The 20,409-nt window shown below is 44.9% G+C and overlaps 1 protein-coding gene and 1 long non-coding RNA gene across 5 annotated transcripts in view; both read right to left on the bottom strand.

Moving 5' to 3' along the window:
• Nucleotides 1-8,170, bottom strand: part of LOC115072740 — a 33,223-nt gene extending 25,053 nt beyond the window's left edge. Inside the window, exon 1 of the long non-coding RNA XR_003851763.1 lies at nt 8,044-8,170. This is a non-coding gene — a long non-coding RNA (uncharacterized LOC115072740). The remainder of the gene's footprint in view (nt 1-8,043) is intronic.
• Nucleotides 8,171-12,057: 3,887 nt separating this feature from the next.
• Auh (AU RNA binding methylglutaconyl-CoA hydratase) overlaps nt 12,058-20,409 on the bottom strand; it is a 128,752-nt gene continuing 120,400 nt past the window's right edge. For all 4 annotated transcript variants that reach the window (XM_029570524.1, XM_029570525.1, XM_017801736.2 and 1 more), the window contains 4 exons: nt 18,747-18,934; nt 17,412-17,462; nt 15,386-15,433; nt 12,058-12,632 (listed from right to left, as the gene is read on the bottom strand). In XM_029570524.1, the coding sequence (XP_029426384.1) occupies nt 12,555-12,632; nt 15,386-15,433; nt 17,412-17,462; nt 18,747-18,934 (365 nt within the window). In that variant the 3' untranslated portion in view covers nt 12,058-12,554. The remainder of the gene's footprint in view (nt 12,633-15,385; nt 15,434-17,411; nt 17,463-18,746; nt 18,935-20,409) is intronic.

Raw genomic sequence — 20,409 nt, 5'->3', positions numbered from 1 at the left:
TGGAGGGGAGTGGGCATGGACTTGATCAAAACACCTTATATTCATGTATGAAATTCTCAATAAAGTTTTTGTAAAAATTAAAAAAATAAAATAAAATAAAATAAAAATGAAAATGCTCCCTCCTACCAAGAACTACTCAAATATCCCTTCTCAATCAGCTGTAATGCCTCCCTCATTTAGATAACCATCACTCTCCTAATTTATATTCATTTTTTGCATTGTGCTATTGTCTCATTAAGATATTGCTTCATTTTCTTCTACTTAGAGAACCTAACCTGGTCCCTTTAAAGGCTTTTCAATAAATGTTTTCTAAATTGAAGTAAAAAGAAAAATTTTTGCTCCCACTGTCTTTTATGAATTAATGCCTTTACCAGGGCTCCTCGACTCTTTCATGTGAACTTGAGCTACTCTCTAGCATCTTTTCATTTTAATCTGAAACACTCTCTTGATTTAAAATTTATTTATTTGCATTTTATGACTATGAGTATTTTGCCTACCTATATGTAAGTGCACCATGTTTACACAATGTCCACAGAGACCAGAAGAGAACATCAGATCGCCTGGAATTAGAGTTACAGATGGGTGTTACCTGCCATGTGGGTGCTGGGAACTGAGCCCGGGTCCTCTCAAGAAGAGCCAGTGCTCTTAACTGCTGAGCCATCTCTCCAGCCCTTTGATTTTTTTTTTTTTTTTTCTTTTTTTAGGGCAGGTTCACTACTGACAAGTGCACAGTTATTATCTTGGGTTAGCTTAAATTTTCCTTCAACTTTACTTTTTTAAAGAAGCAGTGTAAGGCTGGGTGTGGTGGCGCAGGCCTCAAATCCCAGCACTTGGGAGGCAGAGGCAGGTGGATCTCTGTGAGTTCCAGGTCAGCCTGGTCTTCATAGTAAGTTTCAGGCCAGCTGGGTCTACAGCGAAACCCTGTCTTAAAAAGACAGAAAAAAAAAAAAAAAAAAAAAAAAAAGTGGTGTAGCCAGGTGTAGTAGTGCACACCTTTAATCTCAGCACTTGGGAGGGACAGGCAGGCAGATCTCTGAGAGATGGAACCCTGCTTGGTCTATATAGTGAGTTCCAGGCCAGCTGGTGCCCTCTTTTTTTTTTTTTTTTTAAAAAAAAAAAAAAAAAAAAAAAAAAAAAAAAAAAAAGGTATATATTTGTTATACAAAGCAATGGGTTTCATACTATTTTTGATAGAGTATGCCATGTACTTCGCATCATTCACTCATTAACCCATCCTGACCTTACCCTTCCTTTTCCCAAGCAGTTTGCAGTTCCCCTTCTACTTTCATGGTGTGTGTGTGTGTGTGTGTGTGTGTGTGTGTGCGTGTGTGTGTGTGTAAAATTTAGGTTCCATATATGAAGACAAGCACAAAATATTTGTCTTTCTGAGTCTAGTTTTTAGGTTAGTATAATGAGTTCCGGTCTGATCCATATTCTGAAAAATAGCATGATTTCATTCTTCTTTATGGCTGTCTAGTACTCCATTTTGTGTGTACACCACACTTTATCCATTCATCTGTTGATGGGCACCTAGACTGACTCTGTAACTTGGCTGTTGTAAATAGTGCTGCAGTAAACAGGGATGTGCAGGCATCTCTGTTGTAGGCTGCTTGGATTCCTGTGGGCACATCCAGGAGTGGTACAGCTGGGTCATAGGGGAGCTCTATTTTCAATTTTGTAGGACCCTCCATGCTGATTTCCATACTGACCGCACTGGTTTACGTTCCTGCTGCAGGGCATCCGGCATCCTTTTTGTTGGGCTGCCACCAGTGTGTGCTGTTTGATGACGGCCATTCTGACAGATGAGACGGAACTTCAGTGTTGTTTTGGTTCCCACTTCCCTGATGGCTATGGATGATGAACATTTTTCATGTGTGTATTGATCAGTTATACTTGGTTTTTTTTTTTTTTTTCAAGAAGTTCATTTTAGGGGCTGGAGAGATGGCTCAGCGGTTAAGAGCGCCGGCTGCTCTTGCAGAGGACCTGGGTTTGAATCCCAACACCCACATGGCAGCTAACAACTATCTATAACTCCAGTTCCAGGGGATCTGACACCCTCTTCTGATCTCCATGGGCATTGCACCACATGGGTGCACTTACATACATGCAGGCAATATACACACACACATAAAATAAAAATAATAAAAAGTTCATTTTAATTGTCCTTTATTGATTGGATTATTTGGAGCTTGGTTCTTTTTAGTTCTATGCTCTACATATTAATCCTACCAGATGTATACAGCTGATGAAGATTTTCTCTCATTCTGTGGTCTGTCTTCGCTAAGTTGTTTCTTTTGCTACGTAGCAGCTTTTTAATTCCATTTGTCCATTTTTGCTATTATTTCCTGAGCTGTCTTAACTTCTTTTCCTGTTGCTGTAATAAACTACCCTGACAAAAGCAGCTTAAGGGAGAAAGGGTTCAGTCTGGCTCACAGTTTAAGGGTTCATCTGTGATAGCAGGAAGTCAAAGCAGCAGGAGCCTGAAGCAGCTGGTCACATTGCATTCACAACAGGAAGGAAGAGAGCCATGAACACATGCGTGCTAATACTCAGCTTGCCTTCTCCATCTTACGTGGTCCAGGATCCCCTCTAGGGAATGGTTCCCTCTACAATTAAGGTAAGTCTTCCTATATCAACTAATGTAATCAAGATAATCTCCCACAGGCATCCCAGAGGCCAGTCTCCCAGGTGATTTTAGAGTCTGTCAAGGTGACATAACACTATGATATAGTTCTTTTCATAAACATTCTTGCCTATACCTACATCTTGAAGTGTTTTCTCTGTTTTACTTTAGCAGTTATGGAGTTTCAGGTTTCACTTAAGGCCTTTGATCCATTTTGAGCTGATTTTTGTACAGGGTGAGAGATAGGGATTTTGTTTTAAATTTTTTTTTTGTCTTTTTAAGACAGGGTCTCCCTGTATCCCCAGCTGTCCTGGAACTCACTATGTAGACCAGGCTGGCCTTGAACTCACAGAGATCCGCCTGCCTCTGCCTCCCGAGTGCTGGGATTAAAGGTGTGTGTGCACCACCTAACATGCAACATACAGTTTCCCCAGCACAACTTGTTAAAAACCATTTATGTTTGGTTAAAAACATTTATGAGTGCTAAAAACCATTTATGTTTTTGATACCTTTATCTAAAATCAGGTGGCTATTACTGTATGGGTTTGTTTCTAGGTCCTCTGCTTTTGTCTATCTGCTTTTGTCACTATGGCTCTGTAGTGTAACTTGAGGCAAGGTTCGTAATACCCTCTGCTTAGTTCTTTTTTGCTTAGTATTGATTTGGCTATATAGACTCTTTAGTGCTTCCAAATGACTTTCAGGATTGTTTTCTCTAGTTCTGTGAAGAATGCTGTTGTAATTTTGATGAGGCTTGTATTAAATCTGTAGCTCACTTTAAGTAACATGACCACTTTTTCTATATTAATTCTGCTGGTCTATGAGCATGGGAGATCTTCCATCTTTTAGTGTCTTCTTCAATTTCTTAAGCATTTTCATTGTAGAGGTCTTTCACCTCTTTAGTCAGGTTTATTAACAGGTACTTTTTAAGGCTATCCTGAAAGGGATTATTTTCCCAACTTCTTCTTAGACATGTTCAATTATTGATATAGAGAAAAGCTACTGATTTTTGTATATTGGTTTTGTATCCTGCTACTTTGCTGAACGTGCTTATCAGGTCTATGTTTTCTGCTGTATCCTCACCATCTGTAGTGAGGATAACTGGATTTCTTTGTTTCCTATTTGTATTCCTTTATTTCTTTCTTTTGCTTTACTCTAAGAGATACACCTCACTGGCAAAGACTCACAGAGCCTGAAAGTCAAAGGATGGAATAATATATACCAAACAAACAGAAGCAGGAAAAGGGCAGAAACAACCATTTTTATATCTGACAGCAGGGATTTGCTTTTGTCTGTGTTTCTAAGACTTTGCAGTGTACCCCTCGGTTATTTCTTTGAGATGTCTCTCGTACCTATGACCTGCCCTCTTAACATTGCCTTTGCAGCAACCCAGCATTCCAGTAAGTTCTGCTCTCATTTCATTTGTTTCTAGATACTTTTTAAGTTATTTGCTAGTTTCTTTAGTAACTCACTGATCAAGGGTGTGTTGTTCAAACTCTAGACCTTATGTAAGGGCACCCATGAGTGCAATGCCCACAGAGGCCAGAAGAGGGTGTCGGATCCCCTGGAATTGGAGTTTAGAATGGTTGTTGGCTACCATGTGGCTGCTGGGAATGAACCTGGGTCCTTTGCAAAAGCAGCCAGTGCTCTTAACTGCTGAGCCATCTCTCTAGCCCCATGAAACAACTCTTAAAACGATTCATGGACAGAAATCACAGCATCATCTCACTAGATACAGAAAAGGCTTTTGATAAAGTTCAACATTCCTTCAGGATAAAAGCTTTGAGAAAAGTAGAGGGCATGGGGAGACGGCTCAGTGAATAAAAGGCTTGCTATGCAAGTGTAAGAATCAGAATTTGGATCCTCAGCACACACATACACAGTAGGCAGGTATGGTGGCCCGCCTGTAATCCCAGGGCCCAGGAGGTCCAGGCAGGGAATCCCTGGAGTAAGTGGAGGACTCTGGTCCAAGAACCTGGGCTCTGAGTACCTCATTCTAGGTCTGTTGAGCAGATGAGCTGGGCTGTGCTGCACAGGTGTGGCCTTCCACCCTGTGTCTGTAGATGATCACAGAGCTGGAGATGTAGACCTGGAGCAGAGCCAAGACCAGCCTTTTTCTTGGTCCCTCACCCCTACTGTTGAAAATGGGTTTATACCTGGAGAAATTCAAGCACAACTTAAAATTAAATCTGTTCAACTTTTTCAGGAAATTCAACAGACACTTTCGTAGGTACACAGGAAGCTTACATGGGCATATATAAACCGCAAGTTACAGTGAGTGACGTGAGCACAGAGGGTATATGAATGTCACATCACATGTTACAGTTGCTCTCTGGAGCACCAGAGCCATTTGATGGGCCAGGATAAACACTCTGTGTCTGTCATTACACCAGAGCAGATTAAAAATTCCAAATTACAACAGACATTCCCAAGAAGACCAGACAAAAAGCAAGTAACTCAGTGTGCCAAGCCAGCAGAGGCACTGTGAGGTACTAAAATAAATGCACTGGGGCTGGGATGTGCCTTATTTGGTGGAGTGCCTGCCTAACACAAAACCCTGGGTTTGATCCCCAGCACTGCATAAATCAGGCCTGGTGGTTCATGCTTGTAATCCAGTACAGGGGAGGTGGAGGCAGGAGGATCAGAAGTTCAAGGTCATCCTTAGCTATGTAGTAAGTTCCAGACCAGCAGAGGCTACATGAGACCTTGTCCTCCAAACAAGAACATACCCATCTCATCTATCCATGATCAGCATTTCCTCCTGTCAAATTAAATGTCACTGTCACTGCCTGTCTCTTTAATATGGCACACAAATTGCAAAGTTACATTTTTAAATCATTCAGATGACAGCCCCTCTTAAGCATGTTCTAGGCTTCATAAAAAGCATGTTTTAGGAAAGTGTTAATAGACAACTCAAAAAGAAATATTACTCAACCTGAGAGAGGCTATTTGGCGTTGGACTTATCTCACTTGCCCAAACACTTCACTTTCTGTGAACTGCACAAAAGATTCATTCAATATGGTCAGAGGCTGAAAGTGAAAGTGACTCAGATTATTTTTGAAAAGGTCAATAGGGTGCAGCTGCCAACTTTCAAATGTCTCTAGAACCTTCTCAGGAACATCACCACCAGTCACAGCTTGATGACAAGCAGCTGCTGTTTCTCTGGGGAGGTGCAGGGGCTTGCTCTGAAACAGCTCCGCAGGCTGTGTGCAGACAGCCTCGACTGGCAGGTTTTCTAAAGGCTTCAGGGCCCAGGCCACTTAAGGCACCTTGACAAGATTGGAAGGTGGTTGGAGCCCTAGGCAGGATACCTGCGTGCCTCAGTCCAACATGGCTCCTGCCCAGGTGGCCCTCCACTGTCTCCTCTCAGACACAGAGAGCAGAAGGGAGTCCATGTGAACCCCAGTGGGTGATGAAAAGATGTGGTGTTTTTCTCCAGGTCAATCCATATACCTGGCCCCCAAAACTGGTGCTGTAAATATCCCATTCAAGCAGATGAGGACTTGTGTGTGTGTGTGTGTGTGTGTGTGTGTGTGTGTGTGTGTGTGTGTGTAGAAACCAAGGAACAACCTTGACTATTATTCCTCAAGCACCATCCATCTTGTTTTATGAGACAGGTTTTCTCATTGGCCTGGAGCTCATCCAAATAGGCTAGGCCGGTTGGTCGGTAAGCCCCAGAGATCCCCGTCTCTGCCTCCCCACATCCAGCTTTTTTACGTGAATTCTGAGGTCTGAACTCAGGCCCTCTTTACCTACTAGGCTATCTCCCCAGTCCCAAATGATGCCTTTTTTAAAACTAAAATGCCTTGCAATGCAGATTACCCCAAGGGCCACAGAGGCCAATCAGAAGCATCCTGGGCTCCACCTCTTTTCCTCACTTCTGAGGGCTGACCACTGCTGACCAGTATCTACACAAAGGCCATGCTTCACACTTCATCTGCCTCCATGCTGAGGGGGCAAGCTGTTGCCCTCCACACAAGAACCAGCCTTCATTTCCACCCTCTACAACTTGGTGCCCAGCAGCCCTGCCTGGGACGCTCCTTTTTCTGCTTTACACTGGAGACGCAGGGCAGCTTGGATGGGCAAGCTGCTGGCTCTGCTGCCTTCATCCTCATCTCTAGGGACTGGGCAGCTGTGATGCAGGGAGGGGGCGGTTCTATAGCTTCCTCCTGACCCATAAGAGCCTCTGAAAACCCTGGGTTCACACTGCAGCTCCCTGGCAGCGGTCACCAAACTTCTCTTCACTTTTCTTTCCCAGGGTGACCCACCTAAGTTCTTAGGTATATCCCCAAACTGGCTATGGTTATAATGCCCATCTCTCTGGCCAGCTCGTCTCCTCTGAAACATGAAGTACAAACAGAACCATCAGCTCAGCTGAATGCGGCCTTCTAATTATGAAGCATTTTTATGTAGACCAGATCCAATCTGACTGGGACCCTGCAAAGATCAGCAACTACTCAGTTCCCTGACAAAGACAGAAGGTGGCCCATGGCTTCACTGCTGGTATCTAGGAAGCCAAACCTTGCCCAAGAGCTCCCGAGTGCCTTTCAGAAAAACCAGCAGGACTTTATGAATACCCAAAACTATGACATTAGGAACTGGACCCAAACTCCAGGTGAGGGTCACCAGGATGGAGGAGTGAGACATATTACCCTTGATGAAATGTGCCCAGGTGGTCCTGACCCAGAGGGGGCTTCTTCATGAGCAGTGGCTCCACACATGCTCTAGGGGTGACTCTGCGGGGCACAGTGGGATGCGAGGCCAGCACTCAGTCACCCTGGGCTTCCCAGAAGAGCCCATGTACCTTTTGTGTCCACTACAACTCTCCAGGTACTCACTGTTGTCATGAAACACCAGGGTGAACACAGTACCCAGCACAGCTCCTACTTCCTGACTCTGTTTCTTAAAACAGAAATTGACAATAGCTTCCCAAGGTCCTTTTGAACACTAGGGTGAGAGTACATGCAGGCCTGATGCAGGGGAGTGGCCAGAGGGGGGCGTCAATTCTTCCACTTGCCATGTCATCATTTGATAAGCACATTTATCTCTCCAAGTCACGAGATGGCTGAACAATCAGGGCAAAGGATGGCAGCCTTCAGTTATGTGGGTATGCTGTCTGGCTGTTTGCAAGTGCCGAAGCATCAGCTCCAAGTTCTAATCCTGACTCAGCCACGTGGGGCTTTATGTACTGTTCTCCTCTGGGCACCACAGGAGGCCTACAGTGAGGGTCATTTTGGGAGATGTCCCAGAGAGTAACAGTACCCCAAAAGCACTGGGTAGGTACAAAGGGTTGTCATCACCATGATGACCACCCAACCCTCATTGTCAAAATGTCCCCTTAAAATACCCCATGTAACACTGCTTCATTCTGTGGCACTAGGGGTTGACGCTAGGACTGTTTGCATGCCAGGCATGTACTCACCACTCAGTCACACTGCCAGCTCAGTGCTGTTTCTGTTAGTTGACAATGAACGGCCACCCATGCTGGTTCCTGTGAGCTGTTTTCCTCAGAGAACTGCCATTTACCTAGGAAGGGCCACCTTCCCACCAGCCAGCCTCCTGCAAGTGTGAAAGCCTTCCGGGAACGGAACCCCCCCCCCCCCCCCCGCCATGCTCTGTATGTACACTGTTTGCCTCTGGATCCCTCCAATTTCACCATCAAGTCCACAGTTCTCTCTTGTTGGCCTGACAATTTTGGAAAATAACCATCACCCATCATCTGTCTGATATTCAGGGAGTGTCCTCCATAGAGAGCCAAGTTTTGGACTTTTCTCAAGGGCAGGACTGTGAAAATGCAAAGGTGCATTTTGAGCAAAGGGTTTAAATTGCCCTCCTCCCCACCTTCTAAAATACCCCAAATCACAATCTGTGTCCTGTTTCATTAACATAAAGTAGCTCTGAATTTTTCAGAGTATTAGAAACGAGTAACTTTCAAATGTTTTTTCTTTTGTGACAAATTTACCACGAACTATGAGAAAATAATCTTTATTGGTATTTTGATAAAGCCCAATAAACACAAACATACTTGTCGATTAACATTTAACTAGGTCAGTAGACAAATACTGGACTGATTATTTAGAAATGTCAACCTGCCAAGATCTTTGGACCTTAAGAGAGGGCCAATGTAGGGCATGTTACCAAAATGGAAGTTAAGGTCAAGTGAGGAAAAGGGCCAGTAGTCAGCCAGTGACAAGCCCACAGGAAAATAGTTTCCTACAGGTATTGCACTCAAGAGCTAACACACCGCTCTAAAGCACTGTCCTAAGTGCTGCAGGGAAAATGATCCTGCCTTATAAGGCGTATTTGATGGCTAAACGGGGTGTCATTTTATGTTTAATTTTAATGTGTGTGAGTGTATTGCCTGCACCTGTGTCATGCAATGCCAGCAAAGGTCAGAAGAGGACGTTGAATCTCCTGGTTGTCAGTTGCCATGTAGGTGCTGGGACGCAGACCCAGGTCCTCTGCAAGAGCACCCAGTGCTCTTAACCACTTAGTCATCTCTCCAGGTCCTATTTTAGGTTTTTTTTTGAGACAGGATTTCACTATATAGCCCTGGCTGGCCTCAAACTCCCAGAGATCCACCTGTGTCCGCATCACCACACCCTTCAGGGGGTAAGTCTTGATTTATGGGAAAACCAGATCCATCATTATAGAAAACAAGACTCTGAAATGATCTTTTTAAAAATAATTTTTAACATGATATTATTTTTATTTTATGTGTATGAGTGTATTGCCTGCGTATGTATAGGTGCACCCATGTTGTGCAATGCACGTGGAGGTCAGAAAAGGGTATCAGATCCCCTGGAACTGGAGTTAGGACGGTTGTTAGCTGCCGTGTGGGTGCTGAGACTCGAACCCAGGCCATCTGCAGGAGCAGTCTGTGCTCTTAACCACTGAGCCAACTCTCCAGCCCTTGAAATAATCTTTTAAGTCACCCAACCCCCCCCCCCCAGGAAATCAGACTTCTTCCTGCTCTTTTTTTTTTTTTTTAAAGGAAAAAGGCTTATGTTGGGGTGATGAGATGGCTCGGAGGTGAAGAACACTTGCCGCTCTTTCAGAGAACCCAAGTTTGGTCTCGAGCGCTCATACCAGGCAGCTCACAACCACCTGTAACCACCTCTGGGAATCCAACGCCCTCTTTTGCCCTCTAGCCACCAGTCCTCATGCGCACATACACAGAAATAACAAAATAACTTTTTCAAAGATTTTTTAACTGTGTGCATGCGTGCGTGTATGCTTGTGCCTGCAGAAGCCAGAAAAGGGGAGCTGGAGTTACAGGTGGTCGCTAGCTGTCCAACATGGGTGCTGCGGACATAACATGTGTCCTTGGAAAAGCAGCAAGTGCTCTTCACCACTCAGTCTCCCACTCCTTTGTTTGAGACAAGAGCCTCATGGTAGATCACAACTTGAGATTCTCCTGCCTTGGCTTCCTGTGTACTAGGCATACAAGCATGCACCACGACACCCAGTGAACATCCGATTCTCATCTTGGATTCAGCACTCTTGTCCTGCCTTAGAACTCCAGTCACTGGACTCTGTCTTTTGCAGGCAAGTTATTACTTTTGAACCACAGATGTCATACTGAGGTAAAGTGAAATGCTTTTCATCTTTGCTTTCTTTCATCACTTGAATTACAACTGTGTCTGATGACTCAATCTCCCTTTTGGTACCTTCTTTAACCTAATTTGAACATACAGATAAAGCCAACAGTTCTAGCTGATTCAGAGGCTGGGGTTGTAGTTCAGTAGGTGGACAGTTTGCCTAGCATACATGAAGCCTTGGGTTCCATCCCAGCAAATGCATAGCACCAGTATGGTGAAGTGCTTGGAAGGCAGAGGTAGGAGGCAGAAGTTCAGTATCATTCTTGGCTATGTAGTGAGTTCAAGACCAGCCTGAGCTATGTGAAACTGTCTTAAAACAGAAAAATACAACAAAAAGAACAGATGTAGTTCCAAGGATGCATGCACACACACTGAAGGGCAAAGGCTGCAGGTACAGGCAGCCCTCCAGAAAGGCTGGACTTAGGGCTGTCAGGACTGCTCACCAGCAGGACTGCTCTCAGAAGACAAAAAAACAGGGCAAGGCAACTATACAGAGAACCAAGCACCTTCCCCATGCTTCCCCATCTCAAATCACTGCAGGACCTGACTTTTAATGCCTTAGGACTGAAGAAATCAAATAAGGCTCAACCAGCAACTGGAGCCTGGCCCATGAATCCACATAACCCCTTTCCCATTAACACAATCATTTCACCTCAGTGAAAATACAAGTGATATTTTATTTTTGTGTATGAGTGTCTTTCCTGCATGTAAGTGTACCTGTGCATGCAATGCCCACAGATGCCAGAAAAGGGTGTTGGATACCCTAGAACTGGAGTTTCAGACTGCTGATAGCTGCCATGTAAGTGCTGGGAAGCAAACTTGGGTCTTCTGCAAGAGCAGCCAGTGCTCTTAACCACTGAGCCATCTCTCCATTTATGCCAGTGACATTTTAGTATGTAACGGACAGGACAATATGGCCCTGTAATCTTTGATGGGCTAAGAAAACAAGAAGTGCCATTCTTTCTCAGGTTATGCATGAGAGACAGCTCAGGTGCTTTACCAATAAACATGCAAGCATGCACACCATCAGCTGGGATCGTCAGAGAGCTGAGTGAGTTTTTAATGAGCTCCTCTGTATAAGATGCAACCAGCTGAGCTATCAGGTGGATGTGGAGGCTGGGTGGTAAGGAAGCAGCCCTTGCCCTGGTCCACAGGCATCTGTGAGGTTGGCAGCTGTCACCCTCGTCAGGAGAGACAGTGGCTGTGGGTCAGGTGATGGTTGTTGGTCCACTGTTGTCTCTATTAAGAATTTTAGAACTGAGACAGAGAGGCTGCCTCACAAATTAGAAAATGATAGTTTTAGGATTTTGAAAATCACATCTGCATGCTTCTAAACAGCAGAGCAGCCTAGGAATGAGGATGTTAATGCTGAGGCAGGTGTGTGCAGGATGCAGGCACAATGACACCATCACAAAGCTGTCCTTCCATTCTGGGTTAATTCTACAGCTATTTCCTGTGTCTCCCACACATCCTCCCTAGGCCTGCCCAGACTCAGACACACCCCAAGCCTCTCCTTTCCTGGATGCTTTCTCACAAGAAGGCCAGAGTTTGCCAAGAGAAAAGGCTGCTGTGCCCATTGTGGACCTGAAGGAAGGGGTAGTGTCTTCACGGCAGCAGGCCCTACATCACTTCCGATGCCCAATCCCAGGACACTGCTCTATCTAGCCCTGGCTTCCTGGGGCTTCAGGGCGCTTTGGTCTTGGATACCCTTCACATGGAGTCCAGGGCTACTGTGAGCAGAAAGAATTTTGCCTGGCAGAATCAGCGCAGAAAACCTTCCTGAGACCCAACAGGCCACAATTTACTCTAAAAAGATGGGTAAGAGGCAAATTCTCGTCTTCTTTGCACTGACTTTATTTACATCAGGGAGTTTCACTCAGAATATTTACCAACTTTTCCAGGTTGAGATGGACATGTGCATTCATATGTACATAATCACTTAGGAAATTTATTTGGTATAACTTCACATTTTTGGTATACAGAAATACTTTTAATTTCTTAATGCAGCACAGTAGACATAATCAGTTATTCCCTAGACTGCAATATATAAATTATTCACATTAAAAAATTAAGAACAGAAAGCCTCATATGCAGGAAAGATTAAAAACACACCTAATTTGAATGTATTTCTGACAATATACACTACTAGCTTTATAAATCTGAATAAATATGGCATGATACACAGTGGCTGGAGCACTTGGGCCTGCTCCAGACGTAGCAAGACGTTGCTCTCCACTTTGGTCATTGGGATTCCACGTGCCGGGCATGGAGTGGATCTAAGGACGCTGCCAGCATGATGCTCATCCCAGGGGCATCGTGAGTTCTGCTCCTCCTATTCTCCTTTATAGCGAGGGGGTCTTTTCTCTTTAAAAGCAAGAAGACCTTCAAGTCTGTCTTTCGTTGAAATGGTCTAGAAAAACAGAACATTATACACACTAAAAATCAAAGACCCAATAGTAAAAGTTTACCAGGTATTACTTCAGAAAGCCTGCTGGAACCTGCTGGGGGTCTTACTAGTCATTTCAGCAAGTCTAAGCATGTAGCTAAATTAGTTTTAATCAATTTTTTTTCCATTTCAAATATGCTTTGAAAATTTAAACAAACAAAGGAAAAGTTCAGAAGGTGGAGTTCCCATAACCCTCTCCAGCCCTCCTGTTTGCATAGCCTGCACTGGTGTGCACAGCTGCCATGTGGCTGAGGCAGTGCATATAAGCTACTTCAGAGTCTCTGTCTCCTCAGGGCTCTGGAGTTTGCATGTGCTGTGGGTTTTGATGAGGCATGATGCCATGTTCACCATCACAGTATTGTACAGGATGGTCCACTTGCCCTAAGCATCCTTCATTCCTGACCTGTCACTCAAAACTATCAGTTCTGCCTTTTCCATAATGTCACAGAACTGAATTGGAATCATTCAGTACGAAATACTTTTAGACTGAATCCTTTTACCTACACCATGAACGAGAGGTTCCTTATACCATTTTCTCACTTGACAGATCCTTTTTATCACTGTGTAATACTCCACTGTACAGATCTATTATAGTCATGAACAGATTATTCATTTATTGAAGTAAATAGAGTATTTGCCTACTGAAGGGCATCTTTTATTTTTGAGACAGGGTTTCACTGTATAGTTGAGGCTCGCCTCAAACTCCCAAGATAGCCCGGCCTAGTCTTGAATTTGCTGGGATTACAGGCATGTTCTACCAGGCCTGGCTCTGAAGGCCATCTTGACTGCTTCTGAGTTTTAGTAATTAGGAATAAAGTTTGCTGGCAGGTTTTGTGTGGACATGTTTTCACATATCTGGGCCAGCACCAAGGGGCACAGGTACTGGGCAACAAGGTTGGAATGCACTCAGCCTAACCTCAAACTGCCACCCATCTCACAACGGCTGAGCCACTAGCACCCCCACAGCCACATGCCTTTGTGTCCCATTGGTCTGAATTGCATCCTCTAGTACACCATACTGACATCTCGCTCCTTAATCTGCAGTTCCCAAATCACAGCTGTTTCCAACATCGTTCCACATGGCTGTTTGCCATCAGCCTAATCTGCTTCGACAAGGTGGCTACTCATATCTCTTTGTCCATCTTTAAATGGGGTTTTCCATTTTCTTAAAAGTTCCCTAGGTACTTTGGATAATATGTTCTGGTAAGATTCTCTTCCAACTTGTGTCCTCTGATCCTTTCAGCAGGGTCTTCTACTGGGAAGCTATTTTAATAACATCGGGCCTACTAGTTTTTTCTCCTGTGGATGAGGCAGCCAAACCCAAGGCTGGTATTTCTTCCTGCATCACCATCTGCACATTTTGCAGTTGCTCACCTCATACTGTCTGTGCATACGGATGCCCTAGTGTGCCAGCATCAGTTCCTAGGGACTCTGCACGTGGGTGTCCAGGTGTACCAGCACTGTTCCTCTGTCTACTGATTTGTTCTTTCAGCAAAGCCACAAAGTCTGATTATGGCAGCTTTATGGTAAGTCACAAGGTCAGGTAATAGCAGTTTTCCAGCTTCGTTCTCTGGCAATACTGTGCTGACTTCTGGGTCTTTGGACTTTGCAAGTTCTAAGTCAGTCTGTGAATACTCATAGAGTAACTGGCTGAGATTGTGTGTGTGTGTGTGTGTGTGTGTGTGTGTGTGTGACTGAATTAAACATATAGATGAAGTTGGAAAGAACTGACTTTCTAGTAATATTGAGTCTTCTTCCTCATGGGTATTTACTTATACAGTGTGACTTCTACCAGTGTTTCATATTTTTCTCTTCTAGATCTTATACATATTTTGTTAGACTTATAACTTTAATTTTTGATTGCTAAGGTAAATAGTGATATACATTTTTTAAAGAACTATTTTTATGTGTATGAGTTTTATCTGCATGTATGTAAGTGTACCACATGCATGCTGTGCCCACATAGGCCAGCAGAGGGTGTCATATATTCTGGAACTGGAATTACAGGTAGTTGTAAGCCACCATGTAGGTGCTGGGAATTAAACCCAGGTTCTCAGCAAGAGCAGCCAGCACTCTTAACCTCTGAGCCATCTCTTTAGCCCCTGATACTGTTATCTGTTTATTTCTTATTGCTGGTATATAGGGAAGCAGCTGATGTGTAATCTTGCTGTAAGTCAGCTGTTGATTCTTTGGAATTTCCTTAGACAGTCACGTCAGCAGTGAGCAATTTCACCTTTCCCTTTCAATATGTACACTGTATATTTCTTCTTCTTAGCATTAGCTAGGACTCTCAGCATGGTGTTGAGAGGACATCACACTGCTTCCAACTTAAGTACAATGTCTGCACATTCTTCACATGAACTTTCCTGTCAAACTATACAAGTTCTACTCTACTCGTAGTTTGCCAGGAGTTTTATCATGAGTGTGTGATCGATCTGACAAAGGCTTTTTCCCCATCCACTGATAGAATCATACAGTTTTCTTTTTCAGTGAGGAAAGAAGGCTCAGAACCTCAGACAAAGCCAGTGAGCCTCAAGCACCACTATGGCCACATGGTAGGCACTCATGCAAAGTCACAGAAACTACTACTTAAAACCCATAGGTACCATGGGGGTGACGATAAACTCGTCATTGAAATATGATACATTTGAATTAGCACAGACTAAACATAACCTGGAAGGGTACATGCTCGCTGGATCTGCAACTGTGTTACATACCTGAGCATAACAGGCTTCTTCTATGGCTAACCCTGTTACTAAGTCGACCTGTGGATAAAAATAGTTTATTTTAGCAGAATATGGCAGAGTCAATATAAACTGAAATTTAATAGCCCCATCCCCAAATGACAGAAATATGGTCAATTTGAGGTTTGTAACCAGCTTCTGAATTCACATCCGGACTCCCCACCTTGGGAGCTCGGTAACTTAGTAGTTATGTAACATGTGAGGCATGTCTGAGCAAGGGGCTAGCTGTAGTACTCATCAAAGGGCCTGGGAGGGCATTGTGAGGAGGAAACGAAGACTTATAAAATGCTAGTAGAAAGAGGTAAAGCCTGGCATGTAAGGGCTGCCCAAGGTGCCTTCCACAAACACTGTTAATATTATTAAAGCATCAAAATAAAGCAAATACTTGTAATTTTATAAAGCTGAATCTACTACAACCAAACACACTCTGCACTGGCACATAGCCAAGAATGCTGTAGAGAACCCTGTGTCTGCCAAGAGAAAAATGACTTTTCAAACTCCCACAATTAAACCAAGATACAAAAGCTGTCATTAAAAATTCAAAGTTGAGTTCAGGGCATGGTGGTGCATACCTTTACCCTCAGCACTTTGGAGGCAGAGGCAGGAGGATCTCTGTGAGATCAAGGCTAGCCTGGTCTATATAGCGAGTTCCAAGCCAGCTGGGGATACAAGGAGACCCTGTTTCAAACAACCAAAAACCGCAGGGCATGGTGGCATAGGCCTTTAGTCCCAGCACTTGGGAGGCAGAGGCCCGCACGAGTAGATCTCTGTGAGTTCAAGGCCAGCTGGGGCTACAGGGAGACTCTGTCTCAAAAAGACCAAAAAAAAAACCAAACAAACAAAAAAAAGCCACAAAAAAACCCAACCCCTGCCCCCCACAACACACACACACAAATTCAAAGTTGAGGGTATGGTAGGTAGGGCATCCCTTTAATCCCACTCAGAAGGCAGAGGCAGCCTGAGGTAGAGGCCAGCTTCAAATGGTCTGCATAGTGAGACCTTGTCTCCTTAAAAAAAGACAACAACAAAAACCCAACACCCCAGCCCTCAACCCCCAACCTCCACCCAAAGCTGAGCTGGAGAAACGGCTCAGCTAGTAAAAGCACATGCTGTGCAAGCATGAGGGCCTCAGTTTGGATCCCAACACTCAAGTAACAAGCCAGGCGTAGTTACATGCCTGTAGTTCTATCACTGAGAAGGGTAGAGGCATGAGGATCACTGGGGCTTGCTGCCTGCCAGCTTAGTCAAAAACAAAACTAAACACACACACACAAGCACACACACACACATACACACAAGCTCCAGGTTCCAGAAAGACCTTGCCTTAAGGGTATACAGTAGATCATGACAGAGAACACCTGACACCCTCTTCTGGCCTGTGTACACACAAATGTACACATCTGCACATACAACTGTATATACCACACATACACACACACACACATACACACACACACACACACACACACACACACACACACACACACACACTCCAAAGTTTGTGAGAACCTGCATTGTCTACCATCCACCCTCCAGCCCAGGGTCCGTCACCTTCGAAGTCATGCTCCCAAGGTGGCACACAAACACTCTAAAGATAGGTATGACTTTGTGCTTCTCTCTGTACACATGCTGAGAAGTGCGATAGACAGCCACACCCAGAATGGGGTTGGACGGCTTGCCCCAAGATGCTTAGATGTGTGACCTCCTGGCCGAGGAATCAGAGTACCTTTGTCTACTTCCTCCTACTGACCAGCTGATGACCCCACTAACTCCATCCACTATAGTCCTCTGCTCTACTAACTGAGCTAGTGAAGGCCTCGCTAGACTCCACTAACTCAATGGCAAAGAAAACAAGATGCCACAGGCTGCAAGGAGATTCAGAAGTCTGTGGTCATGATGCTGAAAGGACCCCATGGAAACGGCTCTATTTTGGAGTTGAGACAAGGCTCATCTAAATGCAGTCTGACTCTCCATTTCAGCAACGATCTTAAGGACTTACCTCCATCCCTTGATTAATTGCTAATTTTGCCACTCGCATTGCAACAGGTCCCTAAAATTCAAATGAAAGAAACATTTTAATTAGCACTTATGCAAATTATGTGGAATACCTCAGTACAATTCACAAACTCCATGCTGGATCTGTTACAGCATAGTCAACGACTAAGATACTAGGTGGAAACGTGGAAATTTATTTTCTGAGCTTCAAATCCTGTTGACTCCACAGTATGTCATTCAGCAAACTAGATCCTTGAAGGGAGCAGGTGGTGCATGGCCACCCAACTTAAAGATCCGACAGTCCTCAGTTCCTCTCCCTCAAGTTAAGCAGGGGAAAGGAAAGCTGTCTGTGGCTCAGCAGCACACTGATAAGCAGCCATGACTGAAACTTGGGCTAGAGAGGAGCTAACACTGTCAGTGGGGCTTGGTGCCACCCACTTGACATGCATTCGCAAACTCCTCCCTCGGCATGGGCAACAGACTGAAAAGGACAGCTGTGTCCTCAGCAAAGACAATGGTTGCACCATGGCAGACTGACACACCTAGGTTCCTTCAGAAGGTGAGTCTGGGTCATGGAGAAGCAGACCCCTCTCTGAGAATAATGAGGCTTGTGCCCTGTGGGAGCTCAGTCTCAGCACTACCCTAGAGAAGGCTGTACTCCCAGACAGATTTAGTTCTTAGGTGTCCTTTTACATCTGGCCGAGGGGATAAATGTGAATCTAATATTTTTAATTGGATGATCTTTTGGATTGAGATGCAATGTAGAGGAGCTGGGGAGAGGACTCCATGAGTCAAGTGCTTGTCAGACTTCGGATCCCCAGCACATGGAAATGCCACGTTGGTATGGTGGCCTACTTGTAATCCCAGAGCTCAGGAGGCAGAAACAGGCAGAAAGCAAACCGAGCCAGACTGGCTAATTGGTGAGCTTGCGGTTCAATCAAGTGAGAAACCCAGCTTAATTGTGTAAGGTTGAGCGCAATGGAGGAAGACCACCAACACCAACCGCTGGCCTTGACAGGAGAGTGCACCTGCAGTCTCCTGACTCAGGAAGCAGTGTGCTTCTGTGTGCTCTGACCATTGTTCTCTCTCCATGGGAGATGGCAGGTTAGAGCACTTGGTGAACATGTTAAGGCAATTTGCTAGGATGTTACACTGTGTATGCGTGTACGTGCGCACACACATCTCCAGTGTGGGTCTCAGATTCCCTTCAAATCTGACTTTTAACTCCTTTGCTTGGAAAGCAGGACAGGGTCATGTTGGCACTGTGCGATCCTGCTACATGAAGTCAGTGTGCTATGGAGTGATCTCAGATGGAAACCAAAGAAGCTCTCTCCCGTACCTGAGGAAGAAACTCTCTGGCCAGGTCCAGCGCCTTCCTGTAGGCCGCATCCCCCTCCTGGTTCTGTTCTAGCACATGGCTGATCAAGCCTACAGCTTTGGCTTCTTGACCATCAAGAACTCGTGCAGAGAAGATGAGCTCCTTGGCTAGGGACATCCCGATGGCACGGGGCAATCTCTGTGTCCCCCCTGGGAGGTGAAGGAGAGAGGAAAGGTGGGTGATGATTTGAAATGATTCCTCTATAAAAATAATTCAGGGCCGGGCGTAGTAGCACACGCCTTTAATCCCAGCACTCGGGAGGCAGAGGCAGGCAGATCTCTGTGAGTTCAAGGCCAGCCTGGTCTCCATAGTGAATCCAGGCCAGCTAGGGCTACAGGGAGACCCTGTCTCAAAAAGACAAAAAAAAAAAAATCAGGGCCAGAAGGTATTTGTGTCTCCGTATTAGTCACTGGAAAAGTGTTTCAAGAAAGGCTCAAATGACTTAAGTTTATACAATTAATAACACTGAAAGCACTTAAGAACTTCACGTCTTTGAGTGGTTTGGGCACCCGGACACAGCTGGTGTATTCCTCAGGCCAAGGCAGGTCTGGTGAGAACAGGCCCTCCTCGCAGTCACTGGCAAAAGCCAGCACCATGCCAGCAACAATCAGCAGGCATGGTGGACAAGCTGGACTGCCAGGGTCCACTCACCAAAATACAGAGCTGCATCAAGCTGGGCTTTTCTACCCAAGTTTGGAGAAAATTTGCTAAATTCTGAAGTTAACCCCACAGACTCTGAGAAGCCTTTATGGTGCATAAACTGTAAACTCATCGGAAGTTCTTAGACATAAAAGCAACTTTGATGAAAACTGGCTCTGTCCTTCACCGTTCACTGCCCCGCCTGCCTCTCCTCTGTTTAAGATGCTGGCTCATTCCGATGTGTCCTCTGTAACGCCGAGGAACTCCACTCCGGACAGTCAGGACCACATACTGGGTTTGATCTTTGTCAACCGTCACCTTAAGGACTTCAAGAGCCGATTAACTCTTCAACTCCAGGGAAATACAATGGTACAACAGCCCAATTTAGGGTAAAATTGGCCAAGATTAACTATTCAATGCCTATTCATAACAGTATCTTCAAGGGAAAGGTTAGGACCTCATCGGGCAGAAAGAGGGTGAAAGCAGGTAATCAAAGTCTGGCTTCCACCTCTACCAGGAAGAGCACGAAACAGCCATAACCTTAGGATGGCTGTGAGGCCCCAGAGTGCCTGGGCCTATTTTCAGGACAAGCAGGAAATGGATGTCACAGTCTATACAGGCTCACTGGTTTCAAGGACCCATAAAAGCTTAAATATTCTCCTGTACAGTAGCTACCAACATTTAAAACACAAGATGGAGCCTGACGTGGTAGCACACACTTGTAGTCATTCAGAAGGCTGAGGCAAAAGGACTGACATGTTCAAAGCCAGCCAGAGCTACCCAGCAAGATCCTGTCTTAACAAAGAAGCAAAACACATTGGCTGGCTGAGTGGCTGGGTGGGTGATTTTATCCTCAGGACAACTTCAGCCAGCTGCAGCTACAGGATAGAGGTATGGCACTGGCACGCTCAAGGGCCCCAGTCTCCACCACTCCTTACGCAGCACTTTGCTTTACTTTAAAAGAAAAATGAGCTGGGTGTGGTGG

This window comes from Nannospalax galili, unplaced genomic scaffold (assembly GCF_000622305.1).
Source record: "Nannospalax galili isolate Female #2095 unplaced genomic scaffold, S.galili_v1.0 scaffold762, whole genome shotgun sequence".
Lineage (NCBI taxonomy): Eukaryota > Metazoa > Chordata > Mammalia > Rodentia > Spalacidae > Nannospalax > Nannospalax galili.
Note: the sequence above shows the minus strand (reverse complement) of the source record. Positions and strands in the feature narration are given on the sequence as shown.